General features: G+C 35.2%; 1 protein-coding gene across 1 annotated transcript in view; it reads left to right on the top strand.

Annotated features, from left to right (window-relative positions):
• Positions 1-10,940, top strand: part of LOC118027114 (bifunctional heparan sulfate N-deacetylase/N-sulfotransferase 4) — a 267,224-nt gene extending 256,284 nt beyond the window's left edge. The window contains exons 10-13 of the mRNA XM_035030328.1: positions 2,732-2,902; positions 3,829-3,938; positions 7,428-7,530; positions 10,821-10,940. Coding sequence (XP_034886219.1) covers positions 2,732-2,902; positions 3,829-3,938; positions 7,428-7,530; positions 10,821-10,940 — 504 coding nt within the window. The remainder of the gene's footprint in view (positions 1-2,731; positions 2,903-3,828; positions 3,939-7,427; positions 7,531-10,820) is intronic.
• Positions 10,941-18,019: the final 7,079 nt, after the last annotated feature.

Below are 18,019 nucleotides of genomic sequence, written 5' to 3'. Positions count from 1 at the left end.
AAAGTTGACCACAAAAATGTAAAATTGCCTACAGCAGTAAAAGCCTAATTAAAGGTTATCCTGAATTTGTGGTGGTAATAATGTACATGTACTAAAATCCCATGATATGAGTGCATTTGTGTATGTGTATGTTTAATGCACATATAAATTAATGCCCAAAAAAAAGGACTAAAGGGAATTTTTAAAGAGCATACGAGAAATTTTCATTTTTTATTACTTTTTTTTTCATTTATTTTTTACCCATTCTTTATTTTTTTATTCATACTTTTTCTTGACTTTCTTCAATAAACATTTATGGCCAAGAACAAATAATAATGGACAGAAAAATGTGACCCTGTACATTGGGATTACAAGAGGTCAGGGATCCTAGGAGAACACCCGGATTGGGAGTAAGATCCAAGTGTTATTAGAATCCATGAGTCACTGTCTCCCTCAAGATAGAAAAATGTGCCTTTCTCACTTTATGAAAATTCATATTGCAAAGCAACATAAACTTACTTTAAAAAAAAAGTAACAAAAGCATTGAAATATTAAGCCTTCATTAAAAATGTTGAATATAAGTACTTGGGGTCAAATGTTGCACATTTCCTAGCAGAAAACATAGAACAAATTTATATGAATCTTTTCTCACATAGATTAAACTATTTAAATAAAAGAGAATCTGTGCCTGCTTCTTCAAGTAAATTCTTTGAACATACATGTTTGAAAGGAATTATTTTTCCTGATATTTTTATTGCCATATTGCTAAGAGTAGGGTCCCCAAACTGCTCCACATTTCAAAATAATGCAGCCTATTACTTAGCTAAGCCTGTCTATTCAGTAAATACCATAAATCCAAAGCTCAGCAGGTATAATTCAGAAACTCCTACAAATGTCACCTGCCACTGTAATTTCTATCCCACATTTTTAAAATGGGCCTCACAAAGAAGCTATAGTGCTATTTTTTCCATAAAATATGTCCTTTTGTGACTTCTGGTCATATTTTTATGCTAATCTTCTACTTGCAGGAATATAAAGAAAAGTTGGTGTTAAACTTTTATAAATCAATGTAGAGAAGATTAAGTACAGTTCCATATTATCACTGCTTAAAATAGAAATTTTAGCATTAACATATTAATATGCACATAGTATTTTTAGATTCCTTTATTCAAGTTATGTAGTTTCTACACATAGTATTAATTCAGTGTATTATGTAGTCTCTATGTACTCAGCATAATGCATATACATATAAGAATGTCAATAAATATAAAATAATGAGAGGCCTTCAAAAGTTTTATTCCACCAATCTACCACTCACTGGTTACTGTTTAACCACTTCTTACTCATCTTTACTTTTTTCATTTTTCTAACTCACATAGATAAACTGCGATTACACAATTACATCAAGTCCTAATACACTCCCATCCTCATCCTGTAGTTAATTTTCTTTATGTTAAACTTTTAGATATCTTGCAAAATCAGTTCATCCATTCCCACAATTCACACACTTTCACTCAAACTTAAGAGATCAATTTCTCTTAGTTTCTATGTTTATTTTTTTGACTTATAAAAATCTCTGTTATTACATTTTAGCTCAAAATTTTCAACCACTTAAAAAGATCCTATCATCGGGCGCCTGGGTGGCTCAGTCGTTAAGCGTCTGCCTTCGGCTCAGGTCATGATCCCGGAGTCCCGGGATCCAGCCCCACATCGGGCTCCCTGCTCGGCGGGAAGCCTGCTTCTCCCTCTCCCACACCCCCTGCTTGTGTTCCTGCTCTCGCTATCCCTCTCTCTGTCAAATAAATAAAATATTAAAAAAAAAAAGATCCTATCATCTTTCATTCAGAATTGATCACCTATTGGTCTGGCTACCAAAGCAATATATATGACTCTAGTCAAATATCTGACTTTATTATAGTCTGTTAATCTATTGCCTCCCATAGAAAATTTTTATTTCTTTGAAGATAGAGATTACATTTTGCTTGTATCTTTCTATCTCCAGAATCTATAGCAGTTTTTTGTTCTGGTAAGGAGCTTAGTGAATGCTTATGAAATTGTATTGACTGCAAAATCTCTTATTGTATTGGGCTCTTGAGCTTGACTATTGATGGTTTGGTATGAAAGACTCAGAGATTTGGTACTGAAAAGTAGTAGTGGATCAGTACTTGTAAATTAGCACAGATAGATGGAAATTCTTGGGAGAGCAAAAGGAAAGGACTTTGGGCAACACCAACATCTTTATGACACCTAAACAAGTATTTGGAATACACATCCACTTTCTCTATGCTCATAGCCTCTGCCACAGAGGGATATTGGGGAAATGTCAGAACCTGTAGGAATAACTATGATGAGACGATGAGCAGAGTAATATATGAATCTGCTCTCGCCAATCTAAATCTCTTTTCACTGGGCTTGATTTGTCTAGTCCCCAATATCTATTCACTTTTAATCAGACCCATGAAGAAAATCCTGTACTCTCTCTCTCGCCTTGTATGTAAACGCAAAGACAACCACAGGCTTATGTGCATACCACTTGATATACATGGAAGGCTTGTACTTTAAATAAGCAATATGCCATTGCCTGGCTTTTAATATATGCACTCTTTATTTTTTCATTCTAAAATTAATTTATCATTTTCATTACTTTTTGGAAATAAAAGACACACCCATGTACATACATCAAACACAAACATGCACACATACCGTGCATGCATAAAGAACACCAATTTTACAATTGACTTTCTTGTTAAAGCACCAACGATCACATGAAGATCCAGCTGCCCTGAGGTTTAATTTCTATGAAGTTATCACAACCGGACATTGGGCCCCATCTGACCTAAAAACTTTACAAAGGAGATGCCTAGTACCTGGATGGTATGCAGTCCACATAGAAAGATGGCTAACTTACTTTGCTACTTCTCAGGTAAGGTCCTAAAATTAATTTCTTCTGTTTAATATACCTTGGCTGTATTGCACTTGACGAACAGAAAATAAGAAATAACATTGCCACAGACAATTCATAATAAGACAATCATACCTAAAGAAGATATGTGGATTTTTTACATTTTTAATGTCAATAATAATGTTAAAATGTTAAGTGGCTGTAAAACATATTCTTGGGATCTTCTTTTGGGTAGTAGCTGGTCTCAGAGTGCTGAGTCCTCACACAGGAGACATCATGTGATCCGTAAGTAGTAACTCAACTACTCATAGAACAGCCATTTAGACAATACCTTTATGGAACACCACATGCAGATAGTCTGACATCTGTCCTCTAGGGCTCTTAGAGAGGAAGAGGTCACACATTAGACTGTCAAAATGGAAAATGATGTAACAGCTCCAGGAGTGTGGGATAGAACAAGAGGTAAGGATTTGAGGGAACATTCATACTATTTATATTCTTTACTCCAGATTAGGTCATCACTAAAACCTGAGTTCTTTGTCATGGTTTATAAGGAAAATAGATAAGTAATTTTCATCTGAATGACATTTCTAAGTCTTTGGCTCCAAGGTTAGCTCATGGGATTCCATAGGCTGAATAATTATCTGATTACATGACAGATGGAAAATTGAGTTTCTCCTGAACTACTAAATCAAGAGAGTTTCTGTGTTTATTTCTGATTTACAATCAAGTTAGTTAAGGGTTATAAACAATGCCGATGGCAAACTTCAATTGTTGTTTATTTGGAAGGACACAATAGTAAACATTAAAATGTATCCTAAGTAATGCATATTTTCTTCCTATTCACACTGACCTAACTGATTAATGTCATACCAGATCAAGTGAGGCAGTTCAGTCTATTTAATTTAGTCTTGTTCTTCACAAAGTGACTATTTTTGACTTTATAGTTGCTAATTATTGATGGACAGCAGCTGAGATCTGACCCAGCTACTGTGATGGATGAAGTCCAGAAGTTTCTGGGAGTTACACCTCATTATAATTATTCTGAAGCACTAACGTGAGTCTATTCTCATGCTTGATTTCATTTCCATTATTTGCCATCATAAATTATCACTGGTAGGTGTGTATATAGCATTATTAATACTAGCTATGAATTTATACATCATTATGCTACTCAAAAGCAGTCAAAGGAGTATCATTATTCATGTAGAGTCTTCCTTTAGAATACCACAGATACTTTATTTTGCCAAGTGTTATCCTATAGGCATTTTATATATCACAAACTCCCTTCTTGGTGGGCTTTTTCCCAATATAAGTTTGGTTAAGTAAATTTTTTAGATGCCTACTCTGCAAAAATTGTCCTAGAAATTGAAGTTACAAAGGTGAAAAAAATTTGGGAAGACCCCAAGTAATTCACAGGTTAGAAATGAAGTGCTGATGACCATCATTAATTCTGTGAAAGTGACCAGTATTTGGGGTAGAATTGGAAAAAGGATAAATTCATATTACTTTGTATTTATTAAATTATGTCTAACCAAATGTAATCACATGCAATGTTCCAGTTATTTATTGTTGCATGACAGACCATCCCCAAACCCATCAGCATATTACCACAGCCATTTTATTATGCTGATAAATTCTGGGGGCTGGGAATTCAGACAAGACACAGCCGTAACAGCTTGCCTCTGCTCATAAAACCTGGGGACACAAGGGGGGAAATGTGACTATCTGGGTATGAATCAAATGTCTGGGGACTGGAATCTTCTGGAGGCTTCTTCACTTCTTCACTCATATCTCTGGCTTTTAGACTGGGATGGCCCAAAGGCTAAGCTCAATGGGATGAGACCTCTTTGTGTGGCTTTTCGACAGTGTAGTGGCTGTGTTCTGAGAGGGAGTGATATGTTAAGGAGGTGTGATCCAGCACAGCCATAGCGTTCTCTGACCTAGTCTTGCAAGTCGCACAGCATCCTTTTCACTTCACCTCATTTTATTGGTTACAATCAAGTCACTAAAGCCAATACAAATCCATAGTGAGGGCAATGGACCTACCCCTCTTGATGGGGAGGGGCAAGAGCATTCTGCAGAAAATAATATGGGAGGGGAGATATTGTTGCAATCATCTTAGAAAAATAAAACCATATACTTGGGTAACTAAAGATGGGGGGGAAGGTAAAGAAGCACAATAAACAATCAAAACCTCCAAGGAGCCAAAACATATTTTAAAAGGGCATGTACTTGACTCCCTCACAAGGCTTGATACAAAGCCTGTTAAATTTTAGACAAAATTCTAACAAGCCTGATTATATAATTTCCCAGGTCACAGCAGATTAGAATTAGCAATTAGACAATTAGAGAGGGTAATGGAAGGACAGGAAAAGCAGTAATAAGATTGGGTTGTTCCTGATCCACTCAAACAACCCTAATGAAGTTTTTACCTACACATGGAAATAACAATACAAGGCATGCCCCTGTTGATTAAGTAGACAAAGCTTCCTAGAATACATTTTACATTAATAGTTATTGATGTTAGCATGTCTTTCCCTGCCTCCCTGTGGTAGTTTAAGGAATGGTTCTATCTTGTTTACTACAAATAGTTGCTTATGGTTCAGTAAACCTGTAAAATCATACTTTTCAAGAAGAGATTACAAACAAGTACCAAATATATGGTTTTTAATATGTCTCACATCACAAAAATTAATAACTGTAGTGATGTTCAATGTAATAAAAGAAGTCGTGTGGCAACCAATTCGTTGTTGTCTCAAAGTTGTCCAATAGTTATTTGAGAAAGGCTTTGCATCTTCATTTCACAATTTCATGCCTACTAAAATAAAACCATAACAATGAATTCATATAACTTATAAAAAGTAAATGCCCTCTGTTAGAGTATATAACATCAATGCAATAAATGAAACCAGGACAGCAAAATAATGTGGAGTCAAAGCTATGACAGCCCTATCTAAAAGCCCTATCTGACTTTCAATATGGCCCTTCTTTCTCAAGTTGTATTACGGTCTGCCTAACAACAGCTGCTGTGGAAACAGGGAGAGACTGCAGCCCGTCCTGGGATCTCCACACACCTGAGAGGAAAAGAGATGCTCTCAGCATGGGTATAAATATCTTGGCTTTGTTGCCAGAACTGTATTTTACCTTAATGCAGTTAAATATTCTCATCCTAAGGCAGAAAATGCTGTTTAGGGGCACAGTTATGCCGACTTCCCCATCTCATTTTGCAGAGCATGCTGAATTGTTTTTCCTCTTGGGAAATTAATGAAAACTAGAGAAAGGACTGTGATAGACAAGGAGTAGATTGAAAAGTCCAGGTTGGAAATGACTTTGTCTTCCTTTTATCCATTTAACCAGTGATGTATTTAATTTTAATTGATAACATGTACTAGGACAACCTGGACTGCAAGGATCAGGTCTCTAAAAATAGGATGGGCAGGGAACTGTGAAGAAAAGTTCCCTCTCCCTCCTAAATGAGTTCACATATGTGCAGAGGCAAATTGCAGGTGCATGTATTATAGGAATGGGCCCAGGGCAACAAAACATTCTGCAACTAATTAACTTTACATCCCCGTCAATTATGCTTCATCCTTCTAAAACATCTGCTGAGCAACAAAATGCAAACCTTTTCGATGTTTTATGCATGCAGCAAGTCCCATAGCAATAAATTTAAAATTTCTCTTCTTATTTGAGTTATTCTTCCATTTTTCCTATCTTGTTATTCCTAAACAAAAGTTCTTATATATCTGAGTTTAAATAATTAGGCCACACATCCTTTCTTTTGTAACTTTGTGCAGCCATAGGAGCAAAACATTAGAATTTTCTTTAAGAGTATAGGGACCTGAATTATCCCATAGGATCATTTGCCTTCAACAAAAGAAATGAAGAGTTGTCTAATCTTCCATTCACCACTTGCATGGCCTGTGCCTCATGTTGTTTGAAAAAAATATAATAAATTCTATTTTTAAAATTTTAATTTCCTCCTTAAAAAGTGTAAACATTTTGAACTTGAAAAACTATAGTATTCTTCCAAATTAGAAGCTTTAATTCATGTTTACATTCACAAAAGTATACTTACATTACATTCAGTCACTTTAATATATACCATTGAATGATTTCAAAGAAATCTGTTAACATATTTTGACAGGGAAATCATATTAATAAGTAAATAAATATTTTAAAAGTCCTGTGTATATGGGTTGCAGTTTTGATGATTGGTCCTTGATCTTTTATAGATGAATAGGTAAAATATGAAATTTAAGTTAATAATTTCAGTCTAAGATTGGATTAAAGATTTTCAGGTCTTTTTTCATTCAGTAGAAATATTAAAAAATATATAATAACATAAAGCTTATTTAATCTCAATTAGACTTTTAAATCAATTCATTGAATATTTGTAGAACTGAACTAAATTAAATTGAAACAATGGGCATACCAAAGTGCATTTCTTTATCCAACTGGTGAGGCTCTCTCACTTAAAATTCTGTATACAATTTATGATCATTATATTTTTATAATCATGTATATGTTTGATCTTTTGTAGGTTTGATCCCCAAAAGGGCTTTTGGTGTCAACTACTGGAAGGAGGAAAGACCAAATGTCTTGGAAAGAGCAAAGGCCGAAAATATCCATCCATGGATCCAGAGGTAATATTTTCCTAATCTTTGAAACACTCTGGTAAAATTTCATGCATACAACTCGGTGTTTCAAAATAAGGGACATTGTGTTTGCTTCCTTTTCTTCTCTTTCTTTGCTATCAATGTTTTATATATTTAGAAAATAGGCTCACAGAGATCAATAATTGAGAGATAGTCATAGGAATTGTTTGCCTTTAGGATGCAGTTGAAACATAAATACCTACTGAAGAGTAACTATTTTCCAAATGTGTAAAGTGCTTAAGTGAATTGTTTACTAAACAAGTAATTTTGGATAAAATACATAGACATTATTATTATATATTAAATATGCGTATGCTATGCCTGTACCATGCATGGGTACTGAGGTGAGCAATGGAAAGCCAACATGTGGGTGGGGAAGTTTCTCCACACTACCAATCAGTGCTCAGACACCAGCTAGGTATCCAACAATTCAACTCCGTTCTGACAATATCTACCCTGAGATAGCATTAGATTTTTTTTTTTTCCAGGAGGTCAGGAAATATTTTATTGACAACTAGGGACATGGCCATAAGAGAGGGAAGCACACAGGACTGCAAACTAAAACCCAACAGGCAGCAAGGGCCCTTTGGGCCAGGAACCCTGAGTCCTGGTGTCCTCACGGTCTCCCACCAAACAAGACTGGGCATCCAGGAGAAGGGGCAGTGGCTCTGGTGTCCCACAGAGTGAGAGGATATATGATGCCTCATTACGAGCGACAGGGTAAGGAGGTAAAATGGAGGGAGGGTCCATCACTGCCTAAGACCACCTCCTCCTCTCAGAGCCAACACGAGGTGGAGGACTGAACCACCTAGGATCTTGTAATCAGCTGCTGTCTTCTCATCATTCATCTGTTTTCCACTGTAGATGAGCCGCTGCTGCTGTGGGGGGATGCCCTCTTTCTCCTCCACACGCTCCTTGATTCGCTCCACCTTGTCTGTGGGTTCAATGTCAATCTCAATGTTAAGGGCTCTGTTCTGTAAGGCTGTCTCTGCCCACCCCCAACTTCAGACACCCGTTGCAAGCTCAGGTTGTCACCTGTGCTTTTGACCAACCAGCCAGCCATAGATTGAAAGTTCCAACATTCTTCTCCCCGGGTTCAGTTCATTTGCGACAGCGACTCACAGAACTCACAGAAATGTCACTTACTAGATCATGTGTTAATCATAAAGGGATATAACTCAGGAGCAGCCAGATGGAAGGGATGCATAGGGCAAGTTATGGGGAAAGCCCTCTATGTGAGCCACTCTCCCCCAATCTCTTCATGTTCACCAACAGGGAAGTTCTCTACACCCAGTCCTTTTTGGGTTTTTATTGGAGGTCTCATTACAGAGACATAATTGATTAAATCTTTGGTAAATGGCAACTGATTCAATCCCCAGCCCCTCTTTCCTCCAGGCCAGTGGGGTGGGACTTAAAGTTCCAACCTTCTAATCACATGGTTGGTTCTCCTAGCAACCAGCCCCCATCCAGGCGGGTTCCAGAAGAATGTTAATTAACATAACAAAAGATACCTTTATAACTCTTTCATTCAGGAAATTCCAAGGATTTTAGGAGCTTTGTGGCAGAAAAGGGAGCAAAAACCAGATATATTTTATATCATAAATCACAATATCACAAAGAGGATACAGGATAAAACAGTTATGAACCCAGATTTTTTATAGGAGAGTAAATTAGTTATTGTCATTGATTTATAATAAGATACATAAAACAATGACAAACTACAAAAGCAGGAAAAGAAATTCTTAATAAAAGCGATGGTACGGGGCACCTGGGTGGCTCAGTCGGTTAAGCATCTGCCATAGGCTCAGGTCACGATCCCAGGGTCCTGGGATGGAGCCCCACATCAGACTCCCTGCTCAGCGGGGAGTCTGCTTCTCCCTCTCCCATTCCCCCCTGCTTGTGTTCCCTCTTTCGCTGTCTCTCTCTCTGTCAAATAAATAAAATCTTAAAAAAAAAAGAAAGTGATGGTATGAGGAAGTAGACTAAGGTTGGGAAACCAATTAGTCATCAGCTGGGCCAGATATAATGAGTATCTCTCCCAAGGCAAGGTGGGCAAAGGGAGGATGGAAGTGATTCAGGTGTTACTATGGAAATAGAAGTACCAGAAAGTCCTTAAACTGTACCTTTGAACTCAATAATTTCAAAAGAGTTTCAGAAATCACTAATCTGCCAGGAAATCAGTGTGATGTTCTCACTACTTTTACAAACATCTTATCCAGACTTTGAAGTGTTTACAATCTGGTTTAAGGGAAGAAATGTAATGAAATATTCGATGGATGGTACAAAACGAAATGTAGTTGTCTTAAGTCCATTTCCACAGTATGCACCAAAGTTGCCAAGGGAGTTTTATGAAGAACAAGACTCATTTGTGTTAAAATATTGGAAAGGGCTTAAGTGAGATGGTATAAATTCAACAAGACCGAAAACTGTTTGGGCCATTGCTCCTATACTTCCACAAGGAAAATTGTTCATCTGTACTATTTTATCAGAGACACAAAACAATGTTCATTGGGTTATAATATAAGGTAAGTGACATCCAGAGACAAAACCCAATTATAAATTTTCTGGTTTCCCAGAAATACAAGAAAACATAAAGACTACTGATATAGTTGAGCATTCTTTTTTTACCCACTCATCTAATAAGGGCCAATCATTCCAGTTTGACTAAGAATTTAAGAATCACAAGAAAATTCATTATAATGATTTTTATAATGAGATCTTATACTATTTTTGAAGTAAAAACTCTTGCTTTAAAAGCATAAATTTTTGTCCTGAACAAACAGAAAATATTTTTGCAAAGTCATAGGTTATTTCTTTAATCATGAATTTCAGCTCTTAGGGTTATTTATGTTCACTTTTTATGCTATGGCACAATTTTACACAAAGTGACCAATTTTAAAGGAAATGTCTGTGTTTTTTCTAGCTCACTTTTGTAGATTTGGTACCACTTCAGGTCCCTACCTCATTCTTCTGTAGTGTCACTACATCTCATCAAATTTTCTCTCTGCATAGACTTGACCAATACTGAATAAATAAGTGCCTCAGTGGTATATAAGCCAGAAAAGATATACCTGTACCTATTTTTATTTTATAGCTACAGTTCTGCCAAATCTTTTTAAAAGGTAAAGATGAGCGATATCTAGCGAACAATCCAAAGAAATGCATATTTTATAGACACCTATATTGTAATAGAATTTCTTAAGAAATGTAGGTTGCATAACTCTGTTTAATGAACTAATAACGTCCTTCAAGTTTTTTTTTTTCTTTTTGCTTTCCAGTCTAGAACTTTCCTCTCTAACTACTACCGTGATCATAATGTGGAACTGTCGAAACTGCTACACAGACTGGGGCAGCCTCTGCCATCCTGGCTGAGACAGGAGCTGCAGAAAGTGAGATAGCAGTGGAGACAAGAACCAAGGCTTGAAGGATGCTTCCTTTTACTATTAAATAGAATAGCAAACCCCACAACTTTTACCCCCGTACTGCACTTGTGATTGTCAACAGAGGACTGTGTGAATAAATTTCCTTCTATCTTTTTCATAAAATGAAAACTGTTATATATGCACGCATTGGCAATTACTAGCATCCATCCCTGTGTGAGCTTCTGGGAAGTAATGTGGGGTTTTGTAGCATTATCTAGTTTCCAGTATAGGGATCATAACAGAGCCCAGTTCCTCTGTTAACCACAAAGTTTCAGAAATTCTACATAAAACCGAGAATCCTAATTATATGCAAGTGACAAATGAGAATCTTGAGGAAAATATAAGAACAGAGATATATGTAAATGAAGGTAGCAGGAACCCAATATCTGAATTTAAGGGCTTACATTTTCTCTTTACTAATTTAAAAACAAGTTTGTTTTTGTTGTGAAAAGAAATCGTATGATCCCATACTCTTATTTTGAGCAGTTATTATTTATTATATTTAGCCCACATATTTTCCTCCGTTACTCCTCTTTATGAATTTCCTTGGTTTGTTAGAGAAGTTGTAAAGTTGTAGCCTCCTCTGTTTGTCGTCTCTTTTCCTTCTATAGAAGGAAAAGATCCACATTCACGGATAGTACTATTTTATCTGGCAGGGCAATCCATTCTGAGTGAATTCTGCAATATGGGTCCAACAAAATCTATCAGAGATTTTGGGGAAAAGGCGTGAGAATGCATACTCTGTGTAGTATTAACTAATATGTATAAGGCCACCTTTCCATGGGACCATAACCTTACCATATTAGTAATCTAGGTATCTCCACCTTGACAATGATGCAGTATTTATATATTTTTTTCACTATCTATGGAAGAAAAAAAACTTTATTGATAAGATATGGAATGAAACCATCACCATGGGTTTACAGGTAGAGTGGCGCACTTGTGCCTTCTGTGGAATATTATGTCAATCATTTTAAAGCATGGACTTTTATATATACCAGTACATATATTATTGCAGAAGATTATGTTTTTAATGCCTATTTAAATATAAAATCTAAAACTTACCTCTTTAAACATTACTAATTCTCTAGCCTGAACCCTATTTCTCAGCCATGCTACCCAACAATTAATTTCTAGAGGAGAAGTGATGGCTCCTCCTCTCTTAGAGCTTTAGGTTTCTCTCCTATTTGGAGGTTATTGTCATGCTGGTTGAATTTTTATCCCATTTTTCAATGAACATATATTAAGGCTTTGTTAATCTCTTCAGTGTGATACATGAAGGTAAAATTTCAAGAGAACGGTAAATCAAACGCTTTAGTAACATTACCTGTCAATCCATCCTTCCTCCAGAGTAATTTTTCTATAGACTATAAATAATACTACTTTTTCCTACAATTTGAGAAATTATGCTTAACATAATTCAATGTCTTTAAGGAATCTGAAGATCTTTGTTTATATTTGTTCAGTTTTTGTTGTTGCTGTTGTTGTTGTTTTAAGCAAGCAAATGAAATCAAATCTGAAAGAGAATCAAGAATTTTCACCTATTTTATTTCAGAATTCAACTTTGGATTTATACTTCATTAAAATTTTTGTTTTCCTGTTGTTTTCCCTTTGTTTTCCCACTGTATCTAGAGGCTTTGGATCTTTTTGAGAAAATGTGAAAATTTTTCTTGGGCTTGAGTTAATAGAAATCACAAATTATTACTTTGGTTGTTCCTTTGTTAACTGTGAGACTAAAATTCTCAACCTTACTGTTACTTACGTGATCGTGCGCTTGAAAGCATTGCACTAAGCACACTATAATCACAATAGTTGGGTATTTAGGCCTCTAACATTTGACTTATTTGTTCACTAGCTTCCTCCAGTTTATATTCTAATATTTTCTTTTTTGAACTACAGATTAACTTTTTTTCCCAAGTGGGATAACAGAAATGTTCTTAGGAAAAAAAAGGGAGATATTTTTCATATTAAGTAAAATTCAGACAAGTCAAAGTCCAACTCATCACCAGATTTGTAAAAATGTAACTCATTTTTGGCATTCTCATTTTTCCTAAGTAATGTATACAGTATCATTCACATATCTATAGACATCAGAGAACAAAATTCCCCCAAATTCAACCAGTTGTTTCTCCCTGGTTCATTTCAGTCAGTGTGTACATTTTTCTTATTAAGATTGTAATGAAGAAAAAATAAATTTTAATTATATAATTCATCTTCATCTCATAGTAAGCTACTTAGAGGGACTCTGGGCTTTGGGAATATTATAATAAATCAGGAAAAATTTCAGCTTTAAGAATATCTTGATTTACCCACTGGCTACTTCAGAATTATTGAGTCAAGTTTAATATATGTAACTCTTTAAAATTTTAAGTCAATTCTATTTCTTGGTCTTGAATTACATACTTTTTTAAATTTTAAAGAACTTCCTAAAACCTTTAAGCAAGACAGTACCTTCTCCTCTTTTCTTCTTCCAATTGCCTACTCACAAATACAATCACTGATTACTTCACATTAATAAAGGCAGGAACAATATTTGATTACAAGCCTAAATCAAGATATAATGGCATGCTTGTCAAATACCAGCCTCTAAAAATTATATTACAAATCTCACCCAAAACCAAATTTTGCTCATATTTAACAATGCCCCCCAAAGAATTGAATAAGCAACAAGGAAGAATGTTAGTGAGAAAAATTTATAGTCCTCTTATTACTGTATTTTTTTCTTAAAAAATGCTCTTAGTCCATTTAGAGATTTTATTTGCCTCAATTTTAACAAATTCATTTATATTTAGCTTAGGTAGTTTTTATCCTTCTATCCTACTGTTTTAATATCTCATAAAGTGTTCCATTTGCCATGAATAATTGATTTATTTTTAGTTACACAGACAATTCATAGTGGAATAATATCTTAACAGTCTGGTTTTGGTGGCTAGATAATATATCACCCATTTGCTTGATGGAGGTACCTCAAAAATAATGCTGACCAACTATTTTGAAAAGAAAGAAATCTAATAGTCTTGTACATAGGATTTTATCTCAACTACAGGAACACAGCTTAGCCATGGGTACATATATATGCCCAATATATGTATATATATTCAAATTAACATTTTTGTGTGTGAGAGCTGGTGAGTTGGATGGGAAAAGCAGAAAGAGAACTTGAGTTTACTGATATTGTTAAATAACGGATATAGTACACGCGTAACATATCTTTGGTTCTTCTTCAGAATGAATACTACCACTGGTATGGCCACTAGAGTAATGTTTCTCCTCTAAAATCTAAGGTTTTAATCAGTAGGTGGTTCTTTTTCACTATCTTTTTTTTATCTTCCTATTCTTTATCTGTATACATATTCCCTAAACGGCAAACATATAACTACTGTAACCAAGAAGTTATGAGAGTAGAGTTTGGATATCTGGATTCTCATACCAGTTCTGCCTCGCACTAGCTGTGTGGCCTCAGACAAGTCATGGAATCCCCCTGAGTCACAGTTTCCTTTTCTGTAAAAGAGGGACAATAAATGTTACTTACTCATTTGGTTATTGTAAGCATTACATGAGAGTATATTTAAATAACTTAGCACAAGGCCTGATGTAGTTATGCTGGAACATATTTGTTACAAAAATAATGTATAATATTCAAATCACTATCTCTTCTTTCATCAAACAAGAATATGTTTTCTATTTCCTTTAATAATAAAACATGTATGTCTTAAACATATAATTAATTGTATTTAGTCAAAATGGGAAACTGTCTTCTGCATCACTGTCCAAAAATGATAATGTGCTGTTCTCTGCTATTGTTCTGATCACCATTTGGAGCAAGGTAGTTCCATCTCAGTCCACCCTGTTGAAATCCCTTTCCTCCTACCTATTTTTCCTCAATTTATTCAGAAGAGTGTCTCCCTTGGACCCTTTCTTTATATGACTTTCTTCAGTTCTTTTGCAACCCAACAGATATTCTATCAGGAATATCAAATCTACAGGTATGACTTCCTCAAACCAAGTAACAGTCACAAAATTTAATGAAAGTATAATTATAACAATGAATCAATACTTAAAAAATCATTAAAAAGTACAAGAAAATTTCTCTGCATTCTTCACCAGTCTTTATCCCCAATTTCACCTTCTTCCATAGATCTCTTTTCCACAAAAGAAACATTTTATTACCCCTTAATATATTACTTCATATTATATTTGTTAATATCAAATATTATTATTTTTTGAAATTTTTATTACAAATGCACAATATTTCAGGTTTGAAATAAGACATTTACATAAATAATTTCCATCCAAAAAATATTTTATTGTTTCTCATATGTCTAAAGTCCGACATACTACCAAAAGCCAACACACAGTAGATACTCAATAAAAATTCATTGAAATATGTTGAAATGTGTTGAGGACTACCAATATACTTAATTATTTGCCTAACTTTAATATACATCATTATCTATCTTGTTAATTTACATTCCAGATGTAGAATTTATTCAATGCTTTTGATGAACTACTGACTCCACAGAACTAGTAACTCTAAAATCTGTATCCCAAGCCCCTGAATTCCAGAACTATTACCACCTTACTCTGTTCATCCAGATCAAAATATCTGCCTGACTCCTAAATTGAGCACATCCTTTTGAATTCTTGATTGAACTTTTCTCTTTTCAGGGAAATTTTCTGCTTCCCCTCAATTTCCTTTTCTTTTTAAAAATACACCCAATCAGATCAACTTTCAATCCTTCTACTAATCTTTCTCTTCCACAAGCCTGAGGTACACTGATTCTTTTCCTGAATGTTTTTCATTAAACCATATTTGCCCAGTAGAAATATGTGAGTCACAAATGTAAACCACATATATAAATTTAAGTTTTCTAATAACCACTTTAGAAAATTATGAAAAGATTAATTTCAATACTTCATTTAATATATCCAAAATACTATTTCAATATGCAATCAATAAAAAATTATTAATGAGATATTTATATTCTTGTGTTCATACTGAGTCTTCAAAATCTAGTTTGTATTTCCCTCCTAGAGCACATAATAATTTGGACTTGCCACACTTTAAGTGCTTAATAGCCACATGTAGTTAGAGGCTTCCATATTGGACAGCACAGCTCTAGCCTCTACCTTCTTCATCCACTTATTCTTGATCACCTCCTATTCACCCTATTGGTGAGAGAAAGATTCCTGCCCTAAAGTTCTGACCAACACACAATCTCTAGCCAAACACACAATGAGCAGCACTGGACAGATGAGATCAACAGCAGTTTCTCTGTTACATATATTCTTAGTCTGGGAAGGAGGGCACTGCACACCATACATTGCACTTGAGAAGGAATAAACAACATGGGCTGTGAGAGACAGGTTTTATAGCACCAAGGGTGAGATCACCCTTTTTTCCCACAGGAACATGTGATTTGCTTGTTTGAATAATTCTGCAGTCTGGCAGGAAATTGAACTCCACTACCCAGGAGAAACTGAACTCCACCTGGTCCACTAGATAAGGACAATTTTGGGCTAGGGTACCTTACCCAAGGACCAAAGTGAGAAGGGAAACTTGTGGTTAAGCCATTCAAGATCTTCTCGTTTAGCAGATGTCAAGGCAGCACATAATTTAAGTCTTTTAGGCATCATCCCCCACCTCTCACCACTATTTTACTACAGCCTCTCTTCATCTCTCTTGTAGAATTTTGTCACAACTTCCGAACGGGAGCTTTCACTCCTCTCTAAATCTTATACCACATTACTGATAGAATGGTCTTTATAATTTGTAAATAGGACCATATTATTCATTATCTTAAAAACCCTTTAGGTTCCCCAAACCTAAAAGACATGCAAGCTCTATAACATATTCAATGAAGTTCTTGTATGGTCTGGGATTTTGTCTACCTGACCATTCTCTTTTAATTATCTTTTTAAAAATTACACTCCAAATTCTAGTAACAATCAATGATAGTAGTCCCCCTTATCCATAGTTTCACTTTTGATGGTTTCAGTTACCCAGTCCATTGCCATCTGGAAGCAGATGGTCCTGCTTCTGACGTATCATCACAAGGTTAATCAATAGGAAGTAGCTTAATGTTGCATTACCATGCCTATGTGTTTCACCCCACTTCATCTCATCACATAGGCATTTCATGATGTCACATCGTTACCAGAAGAGTGAGTGTAGTACAATAAGATATTTTGAGAGCGAGAAATCACATCACATAACTTTTATTACCGTATGTTTTTATAATTGTTCTATTTTATTATTAATTATTATTGTTAATATCTTCCTGTGCCTAATTTATAGATTAAACTTCATTATATGTATGTATGTATGTATGTATAGGAAAAAACATAGTATATATAGAGTCTACAGTTTCAGGCATCCACTGAGGGTCTTGGAAAGTATCTCCCGCGGGTAAGGGGGCACTGCTCTATCTGCAATTCTCCAATTACTTTGTGATTTTTACATTTCTAGGCTTTTGTATGTGCTGCTGCCTAGAATGCTTTTCATCCCTTCCTCAACCAATCTCCTATATGAATTGGCATTGCTGATTCACTCACACAGTAACACTTGAATCTCAAGTAAACTGGCTATGAAAGTCCACTCCCTTTTGCTTCCTAATTGCTTTATATCTAATGCACAGAAATATCAATCCTCTCCACTTTAGGTCTCTGGCTTTAAGTTGTACCAGAAATCTTCCATTTCCCTTGGCATTACACCATCAATATCTGGGATATAATGATAATCCCAAGAACAAGCTTACTAGTCATATTAGACCATTATTATTGCACCTACATTGTACTGTAACTTTTCATATGTAAGTTATCAATATGAGAAATAGCTTTTAATTTTTGTATCTCTCATGCATGATACAGGATCTGGCACAAAACTAGTAACTGTTAAATGAATGTATGCATTGCTTTATATCTTATGGTGGTGGGAAACTGGACTTCATTTTGTAAGCATAAAACAAAAATATAAAGTTATCCTTGCAATCATAGCACCAAGATATACATTTTCAAGACCGTTGGGTTTAGGAGTATTGCTTGTTCTCTAAGAG

Source organism: Mirounga leonina, unplaced genomic scaffold (genome assembly GCF_011800145.1).
Source record: "Mirounga leonina isolate KUSES-001 unplaced genomic scaffold, KU_Mleo_1.0 Mir_357, whole genome shotgun sequence".
Lineage (NCBI taxonomy): Eukaryota > Metazoa > Chordata > Mammalia > Carnivora > Phocidae > Mirounga > Mirounga leonina.
This window is presented reverse-complemented; position numbering and strand designations above follow the sequence as displayed.